Raw genomic sequence first — 24851 nt, 5'->3', positions numbered from 1 at the left:
ACTGTTTCTCTTGCACTGTTGGCATGCTTGTGCTGTTTCTGTTAGCTTTGCTCTCTGAGACTGAGATTAGTCAGATAATGGGTAGCACTGCTGTTCTTTACTTGATGTAATTCTCTATAGCACTTATGATATTACAGAACATCTGTCTGTAGAAGCTAAGAATTTAGTCTTTATTTAGAATATTTATCGATGCTTTCAAAAAGACCTTCCCTTTCAAAACCTACAGGAGAGACAGATTTTTGTTTAAGAAGGAATAGAAACCAAGCTATTTTATTTCTTATTCTTCACAGCTTGCTTTTTAAAATATTAAAAGGTAAGAACATATACAAAACAAAATGAAAATGACCACACCTACTAGCTGCATTTTAAGGTGTGAGTAAAGCTAGTCTTGACTTGACCTGTCTTGTTTCTAACTAACATAATTGCTAAAGCATCTCACAATTGGTTCTGCCTCCTTGGCTATTATGTTGAATTAGGTCTTTGGGAATACTTTGGCCTTTACATAGCTTGGATTCAGGTGGTTATGTCAGAGGAAAGAATGGAAATTGGTTTATAATGACTAACTGTATTCATGTTGCCATTAAAGCAGTTCTGCCCTTCAAAATACCAGTTAAATCCAGTGACTTTTAGAAGTGAGAACAGGTTTATAGAGGAAAAAGTAGATAAGTGGTCAGCCACTCATCTAGACTTTTCCCACAGCCTGGCTTTTCTCAGGTCAGACTTCTGTGATCATGTAAAAGCCAGTGCCTCTTTTGTCCACAGTTCTTATGACTGCAGCAAACAGTCTTGTGGAACTAATCAAGGTTAGGTTTAACCTGTGCCAATCTCTTTAACTGTTTAAAACTTTGTACTACTACAAGAAGGTGGGATGACACACATCTGAAGTAGGGACAGTAAGTTGTCTTTTGATGGCCATTTTGACTTACACTAGTTTAAAGTAGTCTCATAACTTCCTTGTTAAATCCTCTTTGCTTCTAAAATGTTTCTTGCAATGGAATATAGAGTCCATGATTCCTATCAGCAAATGCATGTATACTTGCTGAATTATCAGACTTATTTATTGATAATTTTTTAAGCGATGGAAATAAAGGATTATAACTGTATTAAAGTATATATTTATGGTTCTCTTAATTTTGTAGTTAAAGTCTGGATTGTGTGGTTCTGAAAACAAACTAGTGTGATAGTTATTGTGACATCAAGATAAGTTATCCTATGGCATGTAAACTGAAGAGCTGAAGGAGAGACAATACTCAATTAGTAACACAATGGCCTGGGCTTTTAGATTTATGTGAACAAATCCACAAGGTGTGGGGATGTGATTCTTGATGAACCACTGTCAGAGTTGGATTGCCATTAGTGAGTGTAATCTCCTTATTTCATTAGGCTGTCCCTATATCTTGAACTGGGCTGTATCTTTTCATTTAATAAAATTCCCGTCATTTTCTTGCACTGTTGCTTGTTTTCAGATATGTATATTAACAAGATACTAATGTATGACACTAAATAATTATCTAGGTGCTGTTTTAGATTGACCTAATAGGCATTTAAGGTTAAATTGTATAGAACACACCTGTATTTATATATGCTGTACATGAACATGGTTAACAAAGTATTGCAGGACATGGTGTCTTGCAGTAGTTAATTTTAGGTACTGTGCGTATTAATAATACAAAGTGAACTTGATTTAAGATTTTAGCATTGCTGTTTTCTGCAGAAAATTTGTTAATAAAGTGAATTGACACTAAATGGAAAATCTGCTCCAGAATTAAAGTTTTGAGAACATTAATTCATAATGTTCCTTATGTGACTTCATTGTAACATTAAAATGAAGATCCTTCCTAAATGGAAAGGAAGGAAAATATTGACTCCTATTGAAGTGAGGTATTCCATGACTCCATGTTGGCCACTTTTTGTACAGTAGCACTGACTTACTGATTGTGTGGTACGTGACTCTACTACCACTGTCATAGAATTACAGAATCATCCAGGTTGGAAAAGACTTCTAAGGTGATCTAGTTCACCCTTTAACCTAGCACGGTCAAGTCCAGCATTAAACCATGTCACTAAGCTCTACTTCTACATGTGTTTGGAAGACCTCCAAAGACGGTGACTCAACTACTTCCTTGGGTGGCCTGTTCCAGAACTTCACAACCCTTTCAGTAAATAAATTTTTCATACTATTCAACCTAAACCTCCCGTGGTGCAACTTAAGGCCATTTCCTCTTGTTTTATCAAACCATGATGCTGTTCTTTCTGGAGAAAGGTATGATAAACCCCAGGAATGCATTTATGACAACACCTATGTAGCCTTCTGGTTAAGCAAACTGCATGGCAAGCTTTTCCTTGTTCTTGCTTTTGTGAACCCAAAGCATTGATTGGTTTACTTACCTGATCTGGGGATGGTTTTCATATGTTTGCTGAGGATGGCTTGTTTCCACCAAACTGACAGGTACATTATCTTCCTTCCTCAGGGTTGTATGCTGTTCTGTGGACCAGCTTGGAAAGAAACATGCTACTAAAAGAACAGTGATAGCAAGGGGGAGGGGAAGTGAAAACATACTCCCTGACTTCATTTCTTCTTCTTTTTGATTCCCTCCTCATAAAGCCAAACATTACAGGAGTGGATGCAACCTTAGGCTGTTCTGCCTTTGCTTCCCTCTTTTGTCTGTGTGCGTGCACATAGAGACAGAGGCGTGGTGGTTTGTTGTGTGGGGTGTGCTTTTTCCAGGGAAATGCTTTTCTCAAAAACAGAGTATGAGAAGGGAAGATGATTTTCACTTATGACTCTCACTGCTGTTCTTTCTTCTCCAACAGTCCAAATTTCCTCCTGTTTTTCAGGCCACTATTTCCTCTGTCACTTCAGAATGGAGGTTGCCGTAAGTGCTCCTCAGAACCTTTATGAAGTACAAGAGCAAAAAAAGTCTGTTTCTCTAAGAATATTCATGAAGTAACTCTTGAATAACCATTTGGTATCTTTTGCATACATAAGGTCAATAATGCTTTGAAAAAGCTAAAGTGTTTTAATAAGGCCATTTCATCCATATTTTCTTCATGGAATAGAAACAAAAACCAAGCCATAATTTTATTTCTTTCAGAGGGCACTATGTCATGGAAGTCTTGGGCAGTGTCATATAGGACTCCTTAGCAGGGGTGAAAACTAAACTGGGAGCCTAGCATTAATAGTGCAGAATATTTTAGTTAATAGTATGTACACGTAGAACACCAACATATCTTTCTTCAGTTGGGTAACAATTTTAAAGGTGTCTTGTTTCTGTCATTCAGATACATGCCAAATTTCAGGAACAAGCTCTACAAACTTCACCTGCAGTGCCAACACAAAGTCTTCACTTTCGAACTATCTTTATGTCTTTATACTGGGACAGTTGCTGCTGGGAGTTGGAGGAACTCCACTGTATACTTTGGGGACAGCTTTTATTGATGATAGTGTCCCAAAGCACAAGTCTTCCCTTTATATAGGTAAGTTTTAAAACTGTTTATAACACATTGTCTGGATAGATCATAGACTACACTGTCTTACAAATTCTCTTATGTTCTGACCTCAAATCTTTCTTCAATTCTTGCTTATGTGCATAAAGTAGTTCTGTATACCTAACTGATAGTATTCTGTAAGTGTGAAATTTCTTCAATAGTTACTTTATGGTGTACCATAAGGTCACTTTGTGCACCTCTCCTGTTTTTTCTTATCAGCAACTGAAAGTGATTAATTAAGTGGTTAATATAGTCTCGCTACAAACAACAAGAATTCCGAGCAAAATTTGCTTTCTGTTCTCATAGGTAGTGAAAGCTACTGTATATCAGCCCAATGGCCATACCTTCCTTTATGCTTTATTTGGCTGTCTTCTAACAATGGGCATTCCTGTCTGCAGGGACACTCCTGTACATCACGGGATCAGTGCAGTCCTCTAGCCACATATAAATTTGGCACTTAAGGAGGAAATATTAGAAGTATGCTCCCTTACCTGAAAGTAGAATGGAAAGTAAAAGGATTCTCTAGAAACATAGAGAATGGGTTTATATCTTGCTGTGGGGCTGTTAAGTGTTAAAGTGAAGGAATACTAATTCTTCGTAGTAGTTTTTAATCTTCCCAATCAGCATTCTGTGTTATGTGCATTTTCACTGCCTAATTGGTTGAACTTTTAATGTGTTTTCAATGGATATGAAGATGATCAGTACTTTCCCTATTTCACTTATAAACTGGTAGAAGTATGTTAGCTGTACTGAAAACTCCCAGAAGGAGTTTAAAACATCTTAGATGCCTGGGTTGTTTTCCAGACTCTAAATTGGTATCTAAGGAGGCAAAATTGAAATCTTCAGCTATTTGCATGGAATTCTTGCTTAATTTTTCCAGGCAAGCCACTTCATTTGATGAAAACAAATTGGCTGGTTGCTTATGTTAAATAACAAAAACAGCTTTTATTTTTGCTGTTTCTCAGTCCTGGGAGAGAAGTCTTGTACACTTTTGGAGGCTAGTGAAACAAATAGGACAGAAATAGAATTGCCCACATGATTAGGGGATCAAGAAATGACCTGAAAACTCAAGACTTTGCATAGCGTAGAGAAGTAAAACATAACTGGTAGTACAATAAACTGATTCTTGTACGATCTCTGGACAACTGCTGAATTTAGGACAGCAGTGTACTCTGGTTGCTACATCAAAAATAGATGAGGAGTGGACAGAAAGCTACACTATGACTAATTCTTTTTTAACTCTAATGCTATGTACTGAGGATTTAAAATATATTGTGTTGCTGTCTTACACACACCATCTTCCATCACAAAAAGCCAAAACAAAAAAAAAAACAGAAAAGTTTCTGTTAGTATGTGTAAATAGCTGATAACATCTTTGATTAAAAGTTTACAATTTATAAACTGGTATTTTCATTGTCTTCTGAAAATGGTTATCTTCTCATGAAGACTGTTTTCTGCTTGCTTAACTGAGGCATTTACATATAGAGCTAGTGAACAGTTAAGCAGTTCCAAATGATAATTTAAACTGAATGGTCTGTAGGAGGAAATAAGCACCTTTTAAGCTAAGTTTGATATTCTGCAGGATGAATGTGGACTTAAATTCAGTGTGGTCCTATAAGTACGTCATTATTGCTAAAATACAGAAAATGGAATACATTAACTCCATATTTATTCTGACTTACTGGTGTGCCAGTTTTCCCTTCTACCCTCACCTGCCATTACTTCTTGCAATAGTGCTAAATACTCCTAAAACAGACATATGGAAAAAAATGGAAAATCTAGGTTCTTCAACCTGGGGAAATGCATAAAACATAGGCAACAAAGATTCATGTCCCACCATTTATTTAGACAGCTCTAGTTTACTGCTACTTGCAAGTCTGTCTGCAAAGACAGTCCTTCTACCATCTGTACTAATGTGCTACAAATCTCTGATAAGCCGAAGAGACTGTTGTGACATCAAGAAAATCATGTACTAAAACACAAATTTGTATAGACCTAAGAGTGTTCTTCAGTAGCATGTAGTTACAGCTGCAACATTTTTTCTTCTCTAGAACTGCCAGAAGCTGTTAAGAGCTCTGATTTTATATTCTTAGGCTCACATCAGTAAATTGAAATGCACGATTGAGTCCTCCGCAAACTCAAGTGGCAGATATTACTTCTGTCAACAGTCTTGTTCTCATCTTGGCAGATTGAAAAAACAACTCTTAACACTCAAACTGCATCTAAATATGTACATTCTTAAATATTCTATGCATGTACTTCTGACAACTGATGCTTGTAACAGTTTTAGTTCAGAAAGTTTTTTCCACAAGGTAGATTAAATTGTAGGCACAAGATATACAAAAGGCAATCTAATAATGTGTAAATATGTCAGTGAAGTGTCTATGCTACACCTTAGAGTTGCAGCTTTTAATGAGAGCTGCTAACTTTTGTTAATGTACAGGTACAAACTATCTTCTGTACACTATACCCTAAGTAATGACACTGGAAGAACAAGCTGATTTCTAGAAAGCATTTGGTCTGAAGTTGATTTCACAGAATTCATAGAATCACAGAATTGTAGGGGTTGGAAGGGAGCTCAAGAGATCATCAGGTCCAACCCCCCTGCCAAAGCAAGTTCCCTAGAGCCGGTTGCCCAGGTAGATGTCCAGACAGGCCTTGAGTATCTCCAGAGAAGGAGACTCAACAACCTCCCTGGGCAGCCTGTTCCAGTGCTCTGTCACCCTCACTGTGTAGAAGTTCTTTCACATGTTGGTGCAGAACTTCCTGTGCTCCATTTTGTGGGCATTGCCCCTTGTCCTGTCCCCACAAATGACTGAAAAGAGGTTGGCAAAATCTGTCTCCCACACTTAAGGTATTTATAAACATTAATAAGATCAACAAGATCTTCTCTCTTCTCATCAATAAGATCATTAATAACATCAATAAGATTTAGGGATTCCTTTAAAAGAAGGCTTTAAATATGTATGGTAAATGATGTTTTTTCTCTTCTAGGAATTGGCTATGCCATGTCACTGCTGGGGCCTGCTATTGGCTATGTCTTAGGAGGACAGCTACTTAATGTTTACATTGATATCCAGATCCCAGAAAGGTGAGATAAGCCTTTTGTTTTTTATTTTCATTTGCTAATTAGTTGAAGATTTTAATAAGAATTTTCTTCACATGAGGAGAAAAGATTTTTGTTTAGAAGATACTGCATTTTTGTGAACTTAATGTAAGGGGTAGGGTGCTGCTATTTCTATGCTGGGGGATAGTTTTCTAGAAAATTTATCAGTTGACAAATAGTCCCGTATTCAGAAAGTAACATTTTGCACGTTGTAAAACTGTCCAGACTGACAGCCTCATTTATACTTTCATTTCCTGGATTTTCTGTATTGGCCCTCATACAACTCAGTGATTATCAAGATTCTCTCTTAAAGACAGCCTTTGTCAATGCTTTAATATGCTACAGGATCTTGAAAACAAGACCAAATAGTGGTCTTCAAATCAGAATGAATTTGAACAATGAATTGTAAAACTGTATTTAGAATGCAGTGTTATTATAACAGAGCTGATTTATGTGCTTACTACTCTTTCAACAAATAAGAAATTTAATACATTTAGAAGACAAGAAAATGACAATACTCAAAGGCTTTTGTCATATCTACTATTAGAAAAATAATTCCAGCTCACTGACATCTGAAATTACTGGCTTGAGTTCATAAATAGTAAACCTACTCTTTGCAAATTATTTTTCCAGTACACAGATAGACCAAGATGACCCACGCTGGCTTGGGGCATGGTGGATAGCATTCCTTGCATGCTTTTTTGCAATTTGGTTTCTAATAATACCATTTTCATGCTTTCCGAAATACTTGCCAGGTAAATGTGTGCTTATTTGGTGTGTTTTTGGGTTTTGTTTTTATTCCTCTTTTATTTTCTTTATGTATTTTGGCTAAAACGTGATTTTATATATATTTATATATATATTGTTTCCAATACGTTGCCTTTAGAATGAGAGGAATTGGCCAGAGTGAGGCTCTTGAAAGTACTGATATGGGATTGGGTGTGTGGGGGGGGAATACGTATAGTAGGACTGGAAACAGGTAGAGTGTGGAAACTGATGGTCAAAGTTTGAAAGATGCTTGCAGCTAGGCTTCCAGGACTGTGTTTAAAGCTGTGGAGTTCGCACCAAGAATCACAGGTAACACCTATTGACTTAACTCTTGCATTGTAGTCTTGGCTATGGGTAGAATATTAAGAAAGCATGAATCAAAATATCTCAGAGCAGTCTGTTTAAAAATAATACTTTTAATACATTTTCTGCTCAGGCAGAGTCTCTTAGAAAAGCATCTAAAGGAACTTACTATTCATTATGTGGAAGGAGAAATGATGGAGGACAAGGAACAGTGAAGCAGGGAAATGGAGAATTTGAGGATAAAATATTGAATGGCCTTCAGGATAGTCTGAAATTCTTAGGATACCCCTGATAATCTCTTAATACAGCCGAGGCTCTCAAATGGAAGTATGATTCCTTCAGCCACTTCTTTTTTTTTTCCACACCAATAATACATTGATCTTTTTATGGATCAGTACCAATACAATATTCTAGAAGTCTTGAGGTGTCTGAGCTGGCTTTCCCATGGAAAGGAAACATGTATTGTAATGTTTTTTCTGACTCTAAGTCTATGAACATTGCTATTTAAAATTTCTTTGTCAATAAATATGCCCTTTCATAGGAACAGCAAAAATACAGGCTGAAAAAATCTCTGAAACCCACAATGATGGAAGTGAGGCATTTGTTGAAACCAAGAATATTGGAAAAAGTTTTAAAGACTTTCCTGTTGCTCTTTTGGTAAGAAAATCTGGAACTTACTAAAACTGATAGTGTTTGGAGAATGAGATTCTTTTTCAGATTTTACATAAATGTTTATAAAAGTAATTGCTTCTTCACGCTGTGACAGGGAAGTTTCCAGTGCTGCTGAGAACAACATATTGCTTCATTTTATTGATGCTTGAGATTGTTAAAGCTTGAAAAGCATATTAGTGAAGTTCATGAAAGTATCTGCTTTGAAGTGGCATTTAGTTTACAAGGTACAACAATGAAATTTCCTGCATGTTTTGCTAATCTTTCTCCATACTTTCTCCATAGATTCTATTGAAAAATCCAGTGCTTATGAGTCTAATAATAGCTAGTTCTTCGGAAGCATTAGTTGCCACTGGCTTTGCCACGTTTCTACCAAAGTTCATAGAAAATCAGTTTGGAAAGACATCAAGTTCTTCAGCAACTCTTGGAGGTAATGTGTTTTCTTGTTTGCTTGTTTTTTCCTTAATTTTTAAATATTATAGTAAGCCAGTTACTGATGTTATAGCTCAGGTGATATAGGCTCTTATATTTGTCTGAGACTTTTTTGTGAAGATATTTATATGAAAACAATAGAAATTCAGTTTTCCACAGCAGAAACAGTCATTTTAATCTATTTATGCCTGTCTGAGGAAAACCTTGGTACTTAATTCATTGAGGGTGCAAATCTGAGTTGTCTGTAGGTTCAGTAAGCCTAGTAGTAACATTCAAGGTGGAAATAAATGTCTGTGCAGCTGAAACTGTAACTTAGAATTTATTCCTCTGTTTTTGATGAATAGCATTTAATTTTCCTTATTTAAAATCAGCTGAAGGAGCATGAAGCCTTAGTCACTGTCACTTATTCCTATTATCTAATAGGCAGAAGAAATAGGTAGAAAATGGAAGGCTATGAAAAGCTGATCATTGCAGAAATAAATGTGATAACATGAAAAAGCTGCACTAAGTAGGATCACATGAGTAAATGACAATTATTTCTAAAGGATAGCAACCAGATCAAGGCAGAAAGGCAAATGAATACTTGCAATGTGTCAGACTTCCTATTTTTGGAACATCTTGCTACATTACTTCAGCTGTATAGTGCTGCAATATAAACATAAGGTAGCTGAAATTCTCATTGTCCAATAACAATGTGTTCACGAGAGACTTTGAGTGACTTAATCCTCCTCTGGATAGTACTAGATAATTAGTACTATTGCTACTCAGTCATTGATTCAGAACAAAGTATCTGCAAGTTTTACATAAAAATAAATTGGAATGCATGCTCAACTGTTAAACATCATTCCCAGTGATATGGGAAACAGAATGTTGTTTTTTTCCTTTAGACCTTGTTTTAATTAATTTTAATTTGAATTAAATCCAATGTACAGTTTTAAAGAAATGCCTGTGCTAATGTTGAAAGCCAGCTGCACCTGAACTAACATTGATAACATACAGACTAGTTAGTTCAATGACTATTGAAACTGGCCCACCTAGGTCTTGAAAAACTTGATTTAAGTTTCTGTAGATGCTTCATTGTCTTGTGCTGCCTGTTGTAATAACAGAACATAATTCTTATTATAAAAACTTTATAGCACAAATGTAACAAAAGATGGATGTGAAAAATACTAAGAAGCTATGAATTAGCATTTTCTATGTTCATAAAGCAGCCTACCAGTGTTCAGAGATTCCTGCACAGAATGCATCACGGTTAAGTAATCTAGGTTTGCTGTATTGAACTTTGGTTTTGTACATCTATAAATTACACTGTCAAGCTGAACTTCTGGAAAGACTAAAGGTAATGTAAGGGTAGAAGAAATGACTTTCAATGAAACTGAAATGAGTGAAATTACTCATGCTGAGAGGTTCTGGTAGGATGGTTTGAAAATGACATCATATGGGCTGCATCTTAAGAGGCAGGTAACTATTGTGACTTTTTTTTTGCTTAACATGAAACTGCTTTCTGAAGTACTTCACTAATTGTCTTGCACTTGTGTGTAATTGCTGGTGTCTTGTTTTTCTCTAGGGCTTGTATTAGTTCCAGCAGCAGCACTAGGCCAAGTCATAAGTGGCATCTTGGTATCCAAGTGCAAAATGGATTGCAAAAACATAATCAAGTTCATGATAGGCACTTGTTCAGTGGCTCTACTGTTAAACACAGTGTTTTTATTTGCTAAGTGTGGGAATGAACCTTTCGCAGGTGTCTCTGAAACGTATGATGGGTAAATATATTTTAATGCACTCTTGGGGTTAGTGTTAATGTTTAAAATAAGTTATGTCACAGAATACAAGACCTTTAAAAATGTCATATCATTTTGCCTTGATGTAGGAAAGTGAAAGTTTTATTTAAAGAAAAAAAACTCTAAAACCTTGTTCTTGGATTCTGCATGAAATAGATGAATAAAAGAATGTAAGGATACATAGTACTTAAAATGTTCTGAGCAGACTGGTCCTAGTGGAACAGGAAGGGTGGAGGGATGGGTACCTGCTTCTGTAGCCAGTCTAGTTGTAATAGAAATGGTATAAATTAGAACTAGTTTTCTGTTTGTTTAAAACAGTAACAAGTCTTTTGTGTACTTTTTATTACTCAACTCTTTACAATCTGGGCAGCTCTTTCCTGAAAGGAGTCTGTCTGCAGCAGCTTCATGAGGGAGCAGTGAGGGGCACTACAAGTTAAATAGATTTCAGTTTGCAAGCTCTTCCCCAGGAAAAAAAATTATCGTAACGTCTAATACCTGAAGTGAGAGGCAGAAATGTTATGCAAAGGCAGTATAGCTTAGTGACTGAAACAGAATAATAAAATGGGTAGAATAACATGGTTAAGAGAAATGACTCAATATTTTTGATTAGCATGTATAGGGAGGACTCTTCTAAACAATGCGTACTTCTCTATCCCCTAAAGAATACATTTCTCATCAGCAATGAGAATAGTCAATCACTCGTTTCTAGATCTTTATACAAATTATAATAACAGAACTCTAGGATGAATGTTCTTCCTATTCCTGTGAATAAAGCTTACTCTGGAAGCAAGTGTGGCAGTAGAAAAAATATAAGTGACAGTAAAAATGAAGCAAGATTAAAAATCATTATCCTCAAGAATAAGTGTTTTAAGAGAATACAATTCTAAGAATTCTTCAGCATCAAATGCACATGATCCTATCACCAGCATAGGCAGTATGTTATATAAAATGTATTAACATGCCTTATTAAGGAATTATATGAGAATTTAAACCTTACAGTTAGTCTTAACCAGTAAACACTTCTGTAAAGTGAGCAATACTTAAACACAGGAAGAAGAGAGCTAGCTGTGCCAAAACTGACAACTGGTCAGTTACTCCCTCAATTCATAACACAAAGGCAACTCCAGCTGCTTGAGGATATGCCAAAGAGCCAGAAGATGTGCAAAATAATTCCAAGATGGCTCCAATAACAGAGCATGCACAGTCTGCTGTACAGCTGAATGACTAACTTCTCAGTATTTCAATGTTGTCTACCCAAATCCCCCATTTTAGAAATGGGTTAGGTCACCATAGCACTTCTACAAAGATAGAATCTGCTCTGTTCCAAAAGGTCCAAATAAATGCCTTTTCACCCAAGTGGAATGGGGGAAGATCTTTCAGTTTTGCAGGTGCAATATGATAAAACGCACCATAAAGATGTAGAAGACTGGGGGATGGACAGTGGAATTGGTTTTGTCTCTAAAACAAATGCATGTGGATAATACTTCTAGGAAAAAATGGTAAACTTCTAATCAACAAATAGGCTTATATGGTTTCTTCACTTGATATTAATCAGGCTTTTTATTGACAAATTTTAACTGAGCATATAATAATAGAACAGTATAGAAGAATCAGATCTTACTCATAGAGGCAATGAAGTGCACAAATTTCATAGGATATGAAAGTTACCAATATTCTTATGTCACATAGACATAACTGGGATATTACATTTTTTCCCCATAATAGCAAAGAGTGACGTGAAAGACTGACCAGATATTTTTCATGTTTCTCTTTTAGGTAAATGTGAAAACTTTAACTCAGATGACTTTAGGTTAACAGGTCAGAAATTCAGAGGCCTTGAAGGCAGTAGTGATTGGATGTCAGGCTTCTGATTCTGCCACAGTTGCTTTTTTATTTTTTATTGAAAGGATACATTCTGTTTAAACTCTGCACAGCATGTTCGTGAAGCCATCATGGCATGTTGTATGTTGATTATGTCTTTATATCAGAGTTATGCACTGTCCTGATAAGTAAAATCTGCTGTATGCATATATGGGAAAAGTATCTTAGAAGGTGTATCGCTTGTTTCTGCAGACTTTTTAGTGTTAAAAGGATTGGTCCCAGGAAAGTCAGGTAGAACTCTGAGGACAGAGCAGAAACTTAGTGCCATGATATTTTAACTGTTCCTTTATACTCCATCTAGATGGCAAACTGAATAACACAAACTTCACACTGACTGGAGGAAAAAAAAAAAAGAACTTGAAAGCCTAAGTTATTACTCATTTTGATTATATCCTTACTACTTGCTATAACAAATGTCATCACAGGTCTTTGAATGCGCTGATACTTAAAACATGGCATTGCTTTAGGGTATGAAAAAATGCTAGCAGGAAGGTTGTTGTAGACACTTCAGATCTGTGAAAACTAGGATGTAAACTTGTGGAAAGCTTTTATAGTTACATATTGAGCAAAATAATCGACATATTGCTGATCATTGAAGAGGTTGTACAGGAAATAGCATGTGAAATTATTTATGTTGTGACTAATACAGATATATATATTGTGAATAATGCATAATCATATTGTATGTCCAATGTTAATGATCAGCTAGCAAAAGGTACAGCTGAATTGATTTTCATCCTAAGATAAATGCAGTTAATTTGGTTTAAGTTTTGCATAACCTTAGCAGTTACGTAGTTGCAACTGTGTTGCTGTAGACCTTTTACAACAGCTTAGCATTAACTAATCCTGAAATAACTATCCACTCAGTATCTATTATCAACAATTTTTCTGTTTTATCTAATTCACTGTTATACGTTGGATTTTAGTTCTTTTGAGATAAGACCTCCATCAGAGTGAGTAGCACTAATGTAGTGCTAGTTCTGAGCTTCCTTTCCATGAAGGAATGAGAAGCTGAAATATGTAGTGGTAATTAAAAAAAAACTTAAAAGCTTGTGGAACAATAGCCAAGTGTTTCACTTACACAATAGCTTACATATGAATAACTTATATTAAATAGCATATGCTACTGAACAAATGATTCTGAAAGAATAAATTTTGAGGGTGTTTTGAGAGTTGACTTGGCAACTGATGTAGATGAACTTCTGTGGAGACTTTGAAGAAATCCTTTATGGTAAACATTCCATTTCTATTGAAAATAGCTTGGTGGTGGTCGTGAGGGAGCGTTTGCATGTTTAGTAGCAGAAGCACATGAATATTGGATTACTTCTGAGCTCCAATATTAGTGAACAAAGTATGTTGTTTTTAATAGCCCTCAGTGTTAACTGTGAGTTGTACTATTAAATTAAACTATAAGCAGAATGAACATGTATGGTTTAATCTAGTATGTGCTTCAACGAGGTGTTTTTTGCCACACTTGTTTATCTAGTATTTCCTTAATCTTGAAGGAACAGAAACTTATGATTATTTCTGTTCATTCCCACACATCTATGGGACTCCTTGTTTTGTTTTCTATTACAGAACACACAACCTGTAGAGCTTTTAAAGACTTTTACATCCTTATAGTGCTGTGTTTCTCCAGAAAAAAAAAAGATGATAGAACAAGAATTTCCATTTCATAAGAACCCATGTACATGAAACTTTCTTCTGTATTCTAATTTTTCTCTGAGAGTACTTCAAGTTTCAGTCCCTTTTTTAGGTCAGGGAAGTGAGACATCTGCACATGTGGACAGAGGTCGTATGTTGTCATTCAATTGATCAAATATTTCTAGGCTTGACAAATGCCTTATACTAATAAGGCACTGTATGAACAAACTAGTGATTAGTAAATTACCTGTGAATTTGCTTATGGTGTACTGGGATGCTTTAAACCAGAGCAAACTGACTCTTGATTCTTCCCTATCCGAAGAATGAGCTAGTGTGACATGGTAGGGCTCAACCGTACTGTTACAAAACTAAGTACATAAGTAGATATGATGTCCCTAATATTCCATATGCAGTCTGAATACAATGTAACTAATCAGCTTAATTCCTGGAAAAATTATTTCTGTTCTTAGTTTTTATGACCATGTTAAATTCTCTTGAAGGATCCTAACTTTAAGGTAATGAATCTGAAACTTTCAGATTACAGAACAATATTTCAGCTACTGACTCTCAGAATCCTGTTTTCAGCTGACTATTTTCAACTGACTGAACTTTTAACCCATGAAGCTTCTGTGCTTATTATGTGCACCACTATTATAAAATCAAAAAGTGTTTTTATTTTCTCCAGTTATGCCTTAAGACATAATGTCTTCTCACATCTCAAGTTGACTTTATGTTAACAATACATTGACAACATATTGGGACCACTTCAAATATAGGCCATAGCATGGTTGTACTGGAAGCAAAATGAATAGATCAAGAATGGTTGTAATAAGCAAGAGATAAATTAAATTCTATTCTTATTTAGTTATTCCCTAAACAGCCAGGAAAGATGTTTAAGGCTAAGAATTTGTCATGGCATCCTGCATGTACTGTGTGCAGTCATCTGGGTTCTGGAATGATGTAGATGCCTGCACAACAGGGTTAAAACTTGTAGAAATGCAATGGGTTTGCAACTCGAATCCAAAACAACAAAACTTGGAATATGATTAATAAAATAAACGTCACCAAATACTGGGTTTAATCTTGCTGCATTTTTCTTAAACCTTACAACTCAATTTACTCAATTTAATATGTATGTGGGAGAGTGGAGACAGTAGAAGAACTCGGTTGAGACATGGAGTTTTCATCTGTTTTGTGAACGTATTTTGGAGAAATAACCTATGGAAGTAATAATAGCACAAAATAGCTATGTGCAGAATAAATGGGAATTTCTCCTAGAGTTGTATGTAGCTACTAGGAATATTGGTTTGTTTTTGAACAATTATGTGCATAAATAATCTGAACTAAATATTCTGAGACTTATTATCCTATAAATACTGTATTGCTTATTTACATGTCTGCTGGTTTAACTTTTTTATTAAAAAGCTTCTTTACCTTCCAGAACAGGCATGCTACATAACTTAACAGCACCATGTAATGCTAACTGCAAATGCTTGCGTTCTACATACTACCCAGTTTGTGGCAGAGATAAAGTCCAGTACTTTTCCCCATGTTACGCAGGATGTACATCATCTCTTCTTACCAACATGAAAAAGGTACTTTATCTTATGCAGGTAGCTGACCTGGTCTGTTTTTGTTTCATACAAAATGTATTAAATGTGGAAAGCATTCTTCCCTTAGTATGCCAGTAAATGACAGTATTTCTGAAACTAAGTGGTAATTACTACAGGAAAAATTGATGTGGATTGGAAGCAAATATTTGTCAGTAGGATGAATGTTGATATGCTTCTCACTTGTGCAGTGTCACTTCTACTAAACTTTCTACTCTGAAAATACATCAAACCTGAATTTACTTTATTTAAAGTTGGCAGTCAGAAAAATAGGTTTGAAGACTCTGAAGCTTGCCCCTTCCTAATTATAAAGAATGTTTGGTGCTGATTACCTTCACTGATGGATAACAGGATTTGAGTGTGAAAGCTAGCTTTTCAAGTTTTATTTTGCTGGTCTTGCATAATTTCATGTATTGCATATGACTGTGGCTCTAGCTGTAGGATCTGCCTTTAGTTTTATGCCTCTTATGTTTGTGTCTCAACTTGTTACACAAAAATAGACTGTCACTGTCTTTTTATATCAAAAAAAACAGACATAGTTGCTGCTCAGGTGAGCTGGATCAGTCAAGTTGTGCTGAACTGGTTTTAAAAATGAGGGTTACCTGTTATCTGATCATAAGGAAGTAGACTGTTTCCCGTACTTTAAAGCAAGCTTATTTTCCTTGTATTCAGTGGGATGCAGACATACTGAACATCTACAATGTTACTGTCACTCTTTGTTGTTCTTAGAGCTAAATTTTGTTTTACAAATTATTTATAGGCTTACTACAACTGTTCCTGTATTGGGAAGCCGAAAAGAGAAAATGGTTCAGAAGACATTCTCTATGAAGCTATATCTGGGAAATGTCCAACACGATGCACAGTTTTACCTTTATTTCTGATCTTCTTCTTTTTTGCTGTTGTTTTTACGTTTATGGCTGTTACTCCAACAACTGTGGCCATTCTCAGGTAAGTTTTGGGCTCAGAGGAAAAAAGCATTTTAGTGAAAACTCTGATCAGTGAAATCTAATTCATTTCATTTTGGAGTACGGATGCAATGTGCAAGGGGATTTCCTGTTGCCTTATTTTGTGCATAAAGCAGGCAGTACTTGAAGCAGAGGATAGTCATGTCACTGTTTACTATTTCTATAGTTACATTTGCAAATACTCTTTGAATTTGTAAAAATAACCTTTTCCAACTTGTAGCAAAAGTAAAAAGCTCCCTTTTTCATGAGAGCACTCTTTTGGCTGCTTTTCTGAAAAGAAGAAAGAGTAAATATGCCATGTGCTTGGATGAAGAAAGTATTCAACTACCCTGTGTACGTAGTTCCAGTTTTTCAAAATTTACCAATAAAATAAAACAGTAAATAGGTACTTAATTCTCACTCCTTGACTCCTATCTCAATTGGGTTCTAATGTACAAAATTCTATTGACAGGAACTGTAGACTACCTATCATATTAATGTTGTAATAGGGGGATTCTATGACAGTAATTAATATAAAACCTGACAGCATGTATGTGTCTTAACTGCTGGCTTGGCTGCTTTTCAGATCCCTAACACTCTAACATTAATATGCATGACAGCTAGATACACTTTTTTTAGTGGAAGTGGAGCTGTTTCACTTTGAAATGTGACTTTACCTCCAATATTTGTGGAGAGAAAATATTCGTGATGAATAAACACGCATACTACTCACACGATGCTTGGGCGAGGGGGAGCTGTTATTTTTTTGTCAGGTTTCAGGGTGGGGGTGGGATGAGGAATGATATTCTGCAACTTTACTTTGTAGTAATCTCCTGTTTAGGGTTGGTGTAAACCTGGGCTTAAGAATTTGTCCTGTTAGTCTGGCTACAGAAAAGTTACATGATCCTCAGAATTGAGCTGACAATTTTATTCTGTTAATTCTAAGCAGTAACATTTGGAATTTGGAATCTTTATATAAGCTGAAACGCTGAAACAGTTTCTGATGAGAGGACTGTAGAGCAGTTTAAATGTTGAAATAATTTAAATAGCTAAATGTGAGTTAAATGACTATAGCATATTCTATCTCTTCAGCAAGCTTATTCTGTACACATTGAAGTGTAAATCTAGGTGTTTGTGACAGTATTCAAGTGCTAGAAATAAACACCCACACTACGCAAGACTGCTCATCCTCCTACCTGCATTTGCTTTTATGGGTAAGGGAATCCTAAGAGTGGCTGGTGCTAACTGCTCATTTTAGATGAAATACTTCAACATACATGCTGCAGTATGAGTACACAAAATGCTGCAGGAACTTAGTTGTATAAAGGAGGTAGATCATGTTGTATTAATCTTTGTGTAGTATCTTTAAGACATTATCAGGATAAAATGTTTGCTGCTAAGGAAATATCTGAAAGAAATGGATAGGAGGTAAATTCTACTAGTTGTTATGTTAGAAATGATACTGACTTCTATAAGACAGTCACCCAACCTTATAATTAATCACTTCTGGCCTATGTAAAGGTTATAAGGGTGTTGTGCTGTAGCCTCGTCTCAATTATGTATTGCTTCTTCATGCACAGTAGCTCAGGACTAACATTCTGGCACTGGCCTTAAACTGTTGTTTAAACAGTTGTTTTGTGGAGATGATGTTCAACAGTGTATCAGGGTGCTGCTACTAAGCTAGATTTTTACTTAGATTGTTGTGTTAAACTAGTTTAATTTCTGTTCCTTTAACCTTTTATAGAAATTGCTTTTATATTTATATATATAATATTAATTGGTCAAAGAATCTCTTAAAGTCCTTTAGTTATTTGTTCTGCACACAGGATTTCTAAAACCCTGTGAAAAGAATATATTAAGCTAAAACATTCACTGAGGAATATAGCTGAGAAATGGAACAGTTAAAACTTGTTTTCTGTATTAAATTGTCTTGTTTACAGATGTGTGCCAGATAAACAGCGTTCATTTGCTCTTGGAGTACAGTCAGTATTTCTACGACTACTGGGTATGACTTTCTTGTTGAAACTCCTGTTTCTCAGTCTCCTTTTGACATTTTTCTAGACTTCAACGTGATGTATTAAGAAGCTTTCAGAAGGGTGTGTAGCAGCCTCTTGTTGGCTTAGAAAATGCACTTGTTAGAAGGCAAATGCTATCAGAATTCAAATTCATTTAAAATAGGCTAAAATGGACATGCATACCTTTCTTGTTGTTATGTGCAAGAACAAAATGTCAGTAAATGTCATTCTTTCAGCAAAAGGCGCCTTCTGTCACTTTCTCCAAAAGGAAGCACACTCTAAAGGTTGATGGAAATTTTACTAAGAACTTGAACTGCCTGCAGTGACTGTAGTTAAAGAAGGCAGCAACTAACAGCATTACTACTGATAAGATATTTATGCTATAGACTTAATGGATCATGCAGGGACCCTATATAGAGGATTTATAGTGATGACATAGCTGCATGTTTCCTCAAGAACAGCTTAGGCCTTGAGCAGGTTAGGTAGACATGCAGTGATGTACCTCAAGCGTTTGTAGTAAAACTGGCTATAACTGGATGCAAACCACCTGTGATTTATAAAGCATTGTTGTGATAAAAATCACACAAATGTAGTGAATTCTAAGCAGGAATAATATTAAATGATGTTCATTCTACATGAAATTTTTCCTAGAAGCTTGACTACATCAGAGTAATGGGAAAATAATATATAATCGAACACATTAACATAACAATATTTTGTTCCTCTGTATTTGGAACAGGTTAGTGTGTGTTACACAAAGGGACTTTCTTTTCCTTTCATTAAAATCCTACTTCAATAATTACCTGTTTTATCCCCTAATGTTAATTACACTTTTCCAATGAAAACTGAAAAACTTATGAAAAGCTCAAGTCTTTGAAAAAACTTGCTTGGTAAAGCTGGAGCTGTATATATAACAAATTCTGTGCATCCTATTTATTCACTGAGATCAGTTGAAGAGATGCTTGCTATGTAATTAATACAAGCATTTTAGCTGAAGTCATGGGGCTTACCTTTAGTGTGTGGCTCTCCCACCTTATCTTCCCCACCAGCTTGACATTTCACAGTATGCATTAAGATCAGGTAAGACTATTCCAAACACTTAACATTTCAACATGTTGCCATGATTTTTTTAGGTACTATTCCTGGACCAATTTTGTTTGGTGTTGCAATAGATAACAGTTGTACTCTGTGGGATATTGATGAATGTAAAACTAAAGGAGCCTGTTGGGTGTATGACAATGAAAGAATGGCGTATCTGCTGATGGGCATAAGTAAGTGGCTTCTTTATATTAAACACATGTACAGGGTAATATGCTGACCTTGACTCCTAGAAGGAGTTTTCTTTTAAAACAACATTCAACTTTTGTTGTCTTAGCAATGGTCTTTAAAGAAAACAGCATCAGCAATAACAAAAACCTTTGTTTTCCCTAAACAGAAAAAGCAGGATACTGGGGGAAGGAGCAAGACTCTACTGACTGGTTCTTAAAAAAAAAAAAAAGCCTATACAAAAACTTAACCACAATACAAAATTGTTTTACTTTTCAAGTCTCTTTTTTTGTCACACTTTATCTACTGAATTTTAAGGGCTTAGTACACATTTCGGTCTTAACTATTTTGGCCTGTTGACAGCTTATGGTGTAAGAGGAATTCACTCTTTCCATATTTTATTTCTTTTTATTCAATTAACAACATGAAAATCTCTGAACAGTAGACAAATTTTTTCCCAACTTGTCTAACAAGCTGCTCCTTTCAAGTGTATGTATGTCTTGGGGAGGGAAGGCAGGCTAAGCTTACATTTGTGATAATGCAGTTGTCATATTGTCATATCTTCTAGTAATTGTAGTACTTAAAGTGCATAAACTGAACTGCTAGCATCTAATCTTTAAACTGAAACATCAAAAGTCTTAACTTCAGGTTTCAGTATCTCTCAGGTATATTTCAGTGATAGAATATAACCCCACCCAAAGTTGGTCAAAACACCAGTCAGCACCACTGGTGGGTAAGTTGAATAACCTTCTAAGATAGCTGAGGAAGAATGCTTATCCTGTTGTATATGGACAGTTCTAGTTTGTGGCAAATAGAATACTGATGCAACAAAGAACAGTAGTGAAGCAAGAAATAAGGAAGACTTGCACTTTAGGCTAGAATGGGGTGAAGAAATACAGAACTGAAGTAATGGCAATAGCAGCTGCTGGAAGCAAGAACCAACAGGCAGATGAGAGGTCTAAAGTCAGTTGAAATACTGACTATACCTGCCCTTCGCTCATCTAAAACACACTGAAATTCATAGTATCAATTAAAAATCCAATTAAAATCTTACAGTATAATTCAACGTGTGAAACTTTATGAATAGCTGAAATGCTTTTGTCTCAACATTGAAGGATTATTCTATTCTTTGCATTCAGGTGCTGCTTGCAAAATCGTCACAATCATCTTTGTGATCATGGCAGTATTTTTGTATAAGCCTCCACAAACAAGTCCAGCCCTGTCACAAAAGGATTCAGAAATGGTGGCTGCTATACACACATAAATTGTGAGCAAATCAGGGAGTTTCAAAAGAAGCCAATAAGAGTAAGCACTGTTAAGACACTTATACCAAAGTCCTTGTACAACATTAACGTTCAAGAATTAAATATTATATTTTATATTTAAACTATTTATGAATGTGTATAGTGTTCTTTAATATGCTGAATGTGATATTTAGTATTCCATTCTGTATATCCAAAAAAAGCCATTACATTTCTAGTCTAATTTTGAATGTTGAAGCGAAACAAGGTAGAATATTCCAATCAAAAAATGGCAAAAATGAACTGAACTGGACTGACAGTGAGTCACATTTTCCCTGTTTATATAGTAATAATACTTAAGGGAGGAACTCTACTGGGAGAAAATGTGGAACTTGGTACGTTAAAGGGAACTGTCAATGTTTAAAATGGGGATTATTTTTATGTGCACATTGCCTGGGCTAGTACTTCAGATATGGATTTTGACTGTAGATACACTTGGGAACGTGCAAGTATGGACATGTTTTAAATATTTTTACATGTTATCCAATGGCATTAATTCACTTTTTTAGTATTTGTAGAAAACTGTAAATAGTTATAGGTAGTTGCATTTGTGTTTGTTAATTTAAGTGCTTTAGTTTCTATTTGAAATATATACAGAAAGTTGCTGTCAAGCTTCTTTCTTTAGGGAATGTCAACATTTTTCTATAAATTTTGAAAATAAAACCTATTTTCTTAAACTTCTGCGTATGCTGTGTCATTTCTACGTGAGTGAGTTGAGAAGCCTAGGAGTCAAAGGAACAAAAAGCTGGAAAACAGCAAATAAGTATACCAGCATCAGAAGCAGGAAAACATGGCTTTAGTTATCCTGTTGACTTGTTTACTGCATACTATTAAAGCTCTTTCTGTTTCATGTGACAGATGTGACTTAGCCACTCTTACTGGGTATTAAACTGCATTGCCTTCTGCTGAAATATCATTCAATATTGATTGGGTTGTTTTAATAAGCAAGATATTCTCTGCACTTGCTTAACTTAATGTGAACCAACTATCTCGTGCACTGGTAGTGCATGCCAGTTTTATGCAGTGATGTGTACCCATCTTCTGTGTTTACATGAACTCTGCTTATTGACTCTACCAAAACTTCAAACAAGTACTACAACGAAGTTTTGTAGCAAATAAGTCATATTTCATCTGTCTCTCCAAATGTAGTACTTAAACTAGGCAGATGTAAGTAGACAGCTCAAGAGAATCCTGCAGAGTTATTCAGATAGAGCTGTTCAAGGGGGGAAGGGGAGAGGAGGTTTGAGCAGAAGAAGATGACTATACAACCTTAAAGTACAAGACTTCATCTTTTTAAGACAGAGGAGAAAAGTGGTAGAAGACAATTGAACTTAGGCTTTCTCTAGTTGAAAAATTTCTGATAACACAGCTGCCTTATGAATAGACTTCCAGTGAGGTGGCTAACCTCCCTTGAAAGAACTAGTGATCTTCAAAGTTCGGGAATATGGCCTAAAATTTTGAATTTGCTTTCCAGCTCTGAGTTTTGTCATGTGAGGCATAGGAAATTATTTAATAGTAGTAAAGATGTGTAGCATGGTAGCTAAACTGGCAAATTTCTTCTCTTGGTCTGACTTCAGTGGTCTGACTTCAGACATGAGATCATAGTTTACAGTTTCTACTGGTTATCATGGTTGGGTGTATTACAAAATTTGTTGAGCAGAGCAACAGGACCTTCCTCTTCTGAGGAAGTTATTAACACTCTTAGTTGCCCTCAGTTGCTATTGGGGTGGTTATTTGGGTGGATAAGGAAGGAAGTATTGCTGTGATGTAAACTTACAGTTAAGGTTAAATTAAGGTTAAAGGCTGTTGCAACTTAGAACTTAACTTTTGACTTGCTAAATATAACATGGGCTAGTTAGGAAGACCAGCACAATAGATAGAAGGGAGACAAAATACATAGAACTGGGTAGATTTACTCATTTACCTTGTGTCATAAAAACATTAAATTCTCTCTCCAAATAGACAGAGTGGTAGATAGTGTGTTAAAGGTTTTACTAAATAGAGGTAAATGTCACAGATGAGCTGACAAGGTCGGTCTTTGATATTTAGTTGGTTGGCGGATTGAAAAACTGTCCCAGATAATGGGATTAGAGTGTACTCTCAGCAAAATCATAGATACTTCAAAAGTATGATGGGCCATCCAGAGGCATCATGACAAGCTGGAGAAATGAGTACACAGAAATCTCATGAAGTTAAATGAAGGGAAGGGCAAAGTTCTGCACCAAGGGAGGAATAGTCCCAGGTGAGAGTGTGCAATACAGGCCAACCACCTCAAAAACAGCTCTGCAGGGGAGGTCCTTGGTCCTATGGTAGGCAAGGTGATGAAGCGGCAGCAGTTGCACGCTTTCAGCAAAAAAAGAAAAAGCCAACAAGGTCATAGGCTATGTTAAGCAGAGCACTCCTAGCATTTTAAAATCTACAGAACACTGGTGAGGCTGCAGCACTGTCTAGTTTTCGGTTCTTCAGCCCAGGAATGTTGCAAAATTGATGCAGCAAGTATGCTGCAGGGCTATGAAGATGGCTAAAGACCTGTAAAGACCTGTAGCATCTTTCATATAGGCAGGCTGAGAGAGCTGGGGATGCTCTTGGCATGGAGAAGAGAATGCTCGGGATATCTTACCAACATGTACAAATACCTATCTGATGGCAAGGAAAGAAAAGGAGGAAGCTGAAATTATCTCAGTAGTGCCCAACGGACTGGACAAGAAGCAATGGTCACAAACTCATGAAGTTCCATTGGAACTATAGAGGGATTGTGTGAGAAGATTTTGGTAGCAGGGGGCTACTGGGGTGGCCTCTCTGAGAAGAATCCAGCAGCTGCTCCGTGTTACATAAGGGCCAGTTTGAGCTGGCTCCAGAGGGACCTGCCACTGCCCAGAGCTGAGCCAATAAGAGATGTTGTTTGGGCCTCTCTGAGAGCAGATTTAAGAAAGGGAGGAAACAAAAACAAAAAAAACACTGTTACACAACAGCAGTTGGGAGAGAGGAGTGAGAAGCAGCCCTGCAGCCCGCCAGGTGAGTGCACCAGGAGAGCACGAGGTGCTCCAGGCAGGCAGCAGCAGTTCCCCTGTGGCCTGTGCAGGGAGAGGCCCCTGGTGGAGCAGGCTGTCCCCCTGCAGCCCATGGGTCCCACACGGAGCAGATCTCCACACTGCAGCCCCCCCGTGGAGGAGCCCCCGCTGGAGCAGGTGGATGTGGCCTGGAGGAGGCTGCGGCCCATGGAGAGCCCCCGCAGGAGCAGGCCCCGGGCCAGAGCTGCAGCCCGTGGAGAGGAGCCCATGCAGGAGCAATTTTATTTTTTTACTATGTGGGCTGTGAAACATTGGAACAGAGTGCTCAGATGTTGTGGAGTCTCCATTCATGGAGGTATTTAGAACCCAATTTGACGTGATCCTGGATAACCTATGCCAGCTGACCTTCCTTAGTCAGGGGAGTTGGACTAGATGATCTCATGAGGCCCCTTGGTTCAGTGATTCTCTGAAATAGTTATTGTGGCCTTTGTTCCCCATTCTATATGATGTGTTAGTTCTTTAACTTCTGTATGGGTTCTGGCAAGGGAAGACCTATTTGTTATTGAACAGTGTTTTTTTTTTTTTTTTTTTCCCTAGCATTGTATATATCAGCTTGTACATCAAATTAAAC

The 24851-nt window shown here is 36.5% G+C and overlaps 1 protein-coding gene across 1 annotated transcript in view; it reads left to right on the top strand.

Moving 5' to 3' along the window:
* Nucleotides 1–21886, top strand: part of SLCO4C1 (solute carrier organic anion transporter family member 4C1) — a 31496-nt gene extending 9610 nt beyond the window's left edge. Inside the window, exons 3-13 of the mRNA XM_083818926.1 lie at nucleotides 3283–3477; nucleotides 6484–6580; nucleotides 7229–7350; nucleotides 8208–8323; nucleotides 8621–8765; nucleotides 10335–10530; nucleotides 15515–15668; nucleotides 16444–16631; nucleotides 18568–18632; nucleotides 19776–19913; nucleotides 21048–21886. Coding sequence (XP_083675052.1) covers nucleotides 3283–3477; nucleotides 6484–6580; nucleotides 7229–7350; nucleotides 8208–8323; nucleotides 8621–8765; nucleotides 10335–10530; nucleotides 15515–15668; nucleotides 16444–16631; nucleotides 18568–18632; nucleotides 19776–19913; nucleotides 21048–21172 — 1541 coding nt within the window. The 3' untranslated portion in view covers nucleotides 21173–21886. The remainder of the gene's footprint in view (nucleotides 1–3282; nucleotides 3478–6483; nucleotides 6581–7228; nucleotides 7351–8207; nucleotides 8324–8620; nucleotides 8766–10334; nucleotides 10531–15514; nucleotides 15669–16443; nucleotides 16632–18567; nucleotides 18633–19775; nucleotides 19914–21047) is intronic.
* The last annotated feature ends 2965 nt before the right edge of the window (nucleotides 21887–24851 follow it).

Source organism: Anser anser (assembly GCF_964211835.1).
Source record: "Anser anser genome assembly, chromosome: Z".
Classification (NCBI taxonomy): domain Eukaryota; kingdom Metazoa; phylum Chordata; class Aves; order Anseriformes; family Anatidae; genus Anser; species Anser anser.
The sequence above is the reverse complement of the archived record's forward strand: the minus strand, read 5'-3'. Positions and strand labels throughout refer to the sequence as shown.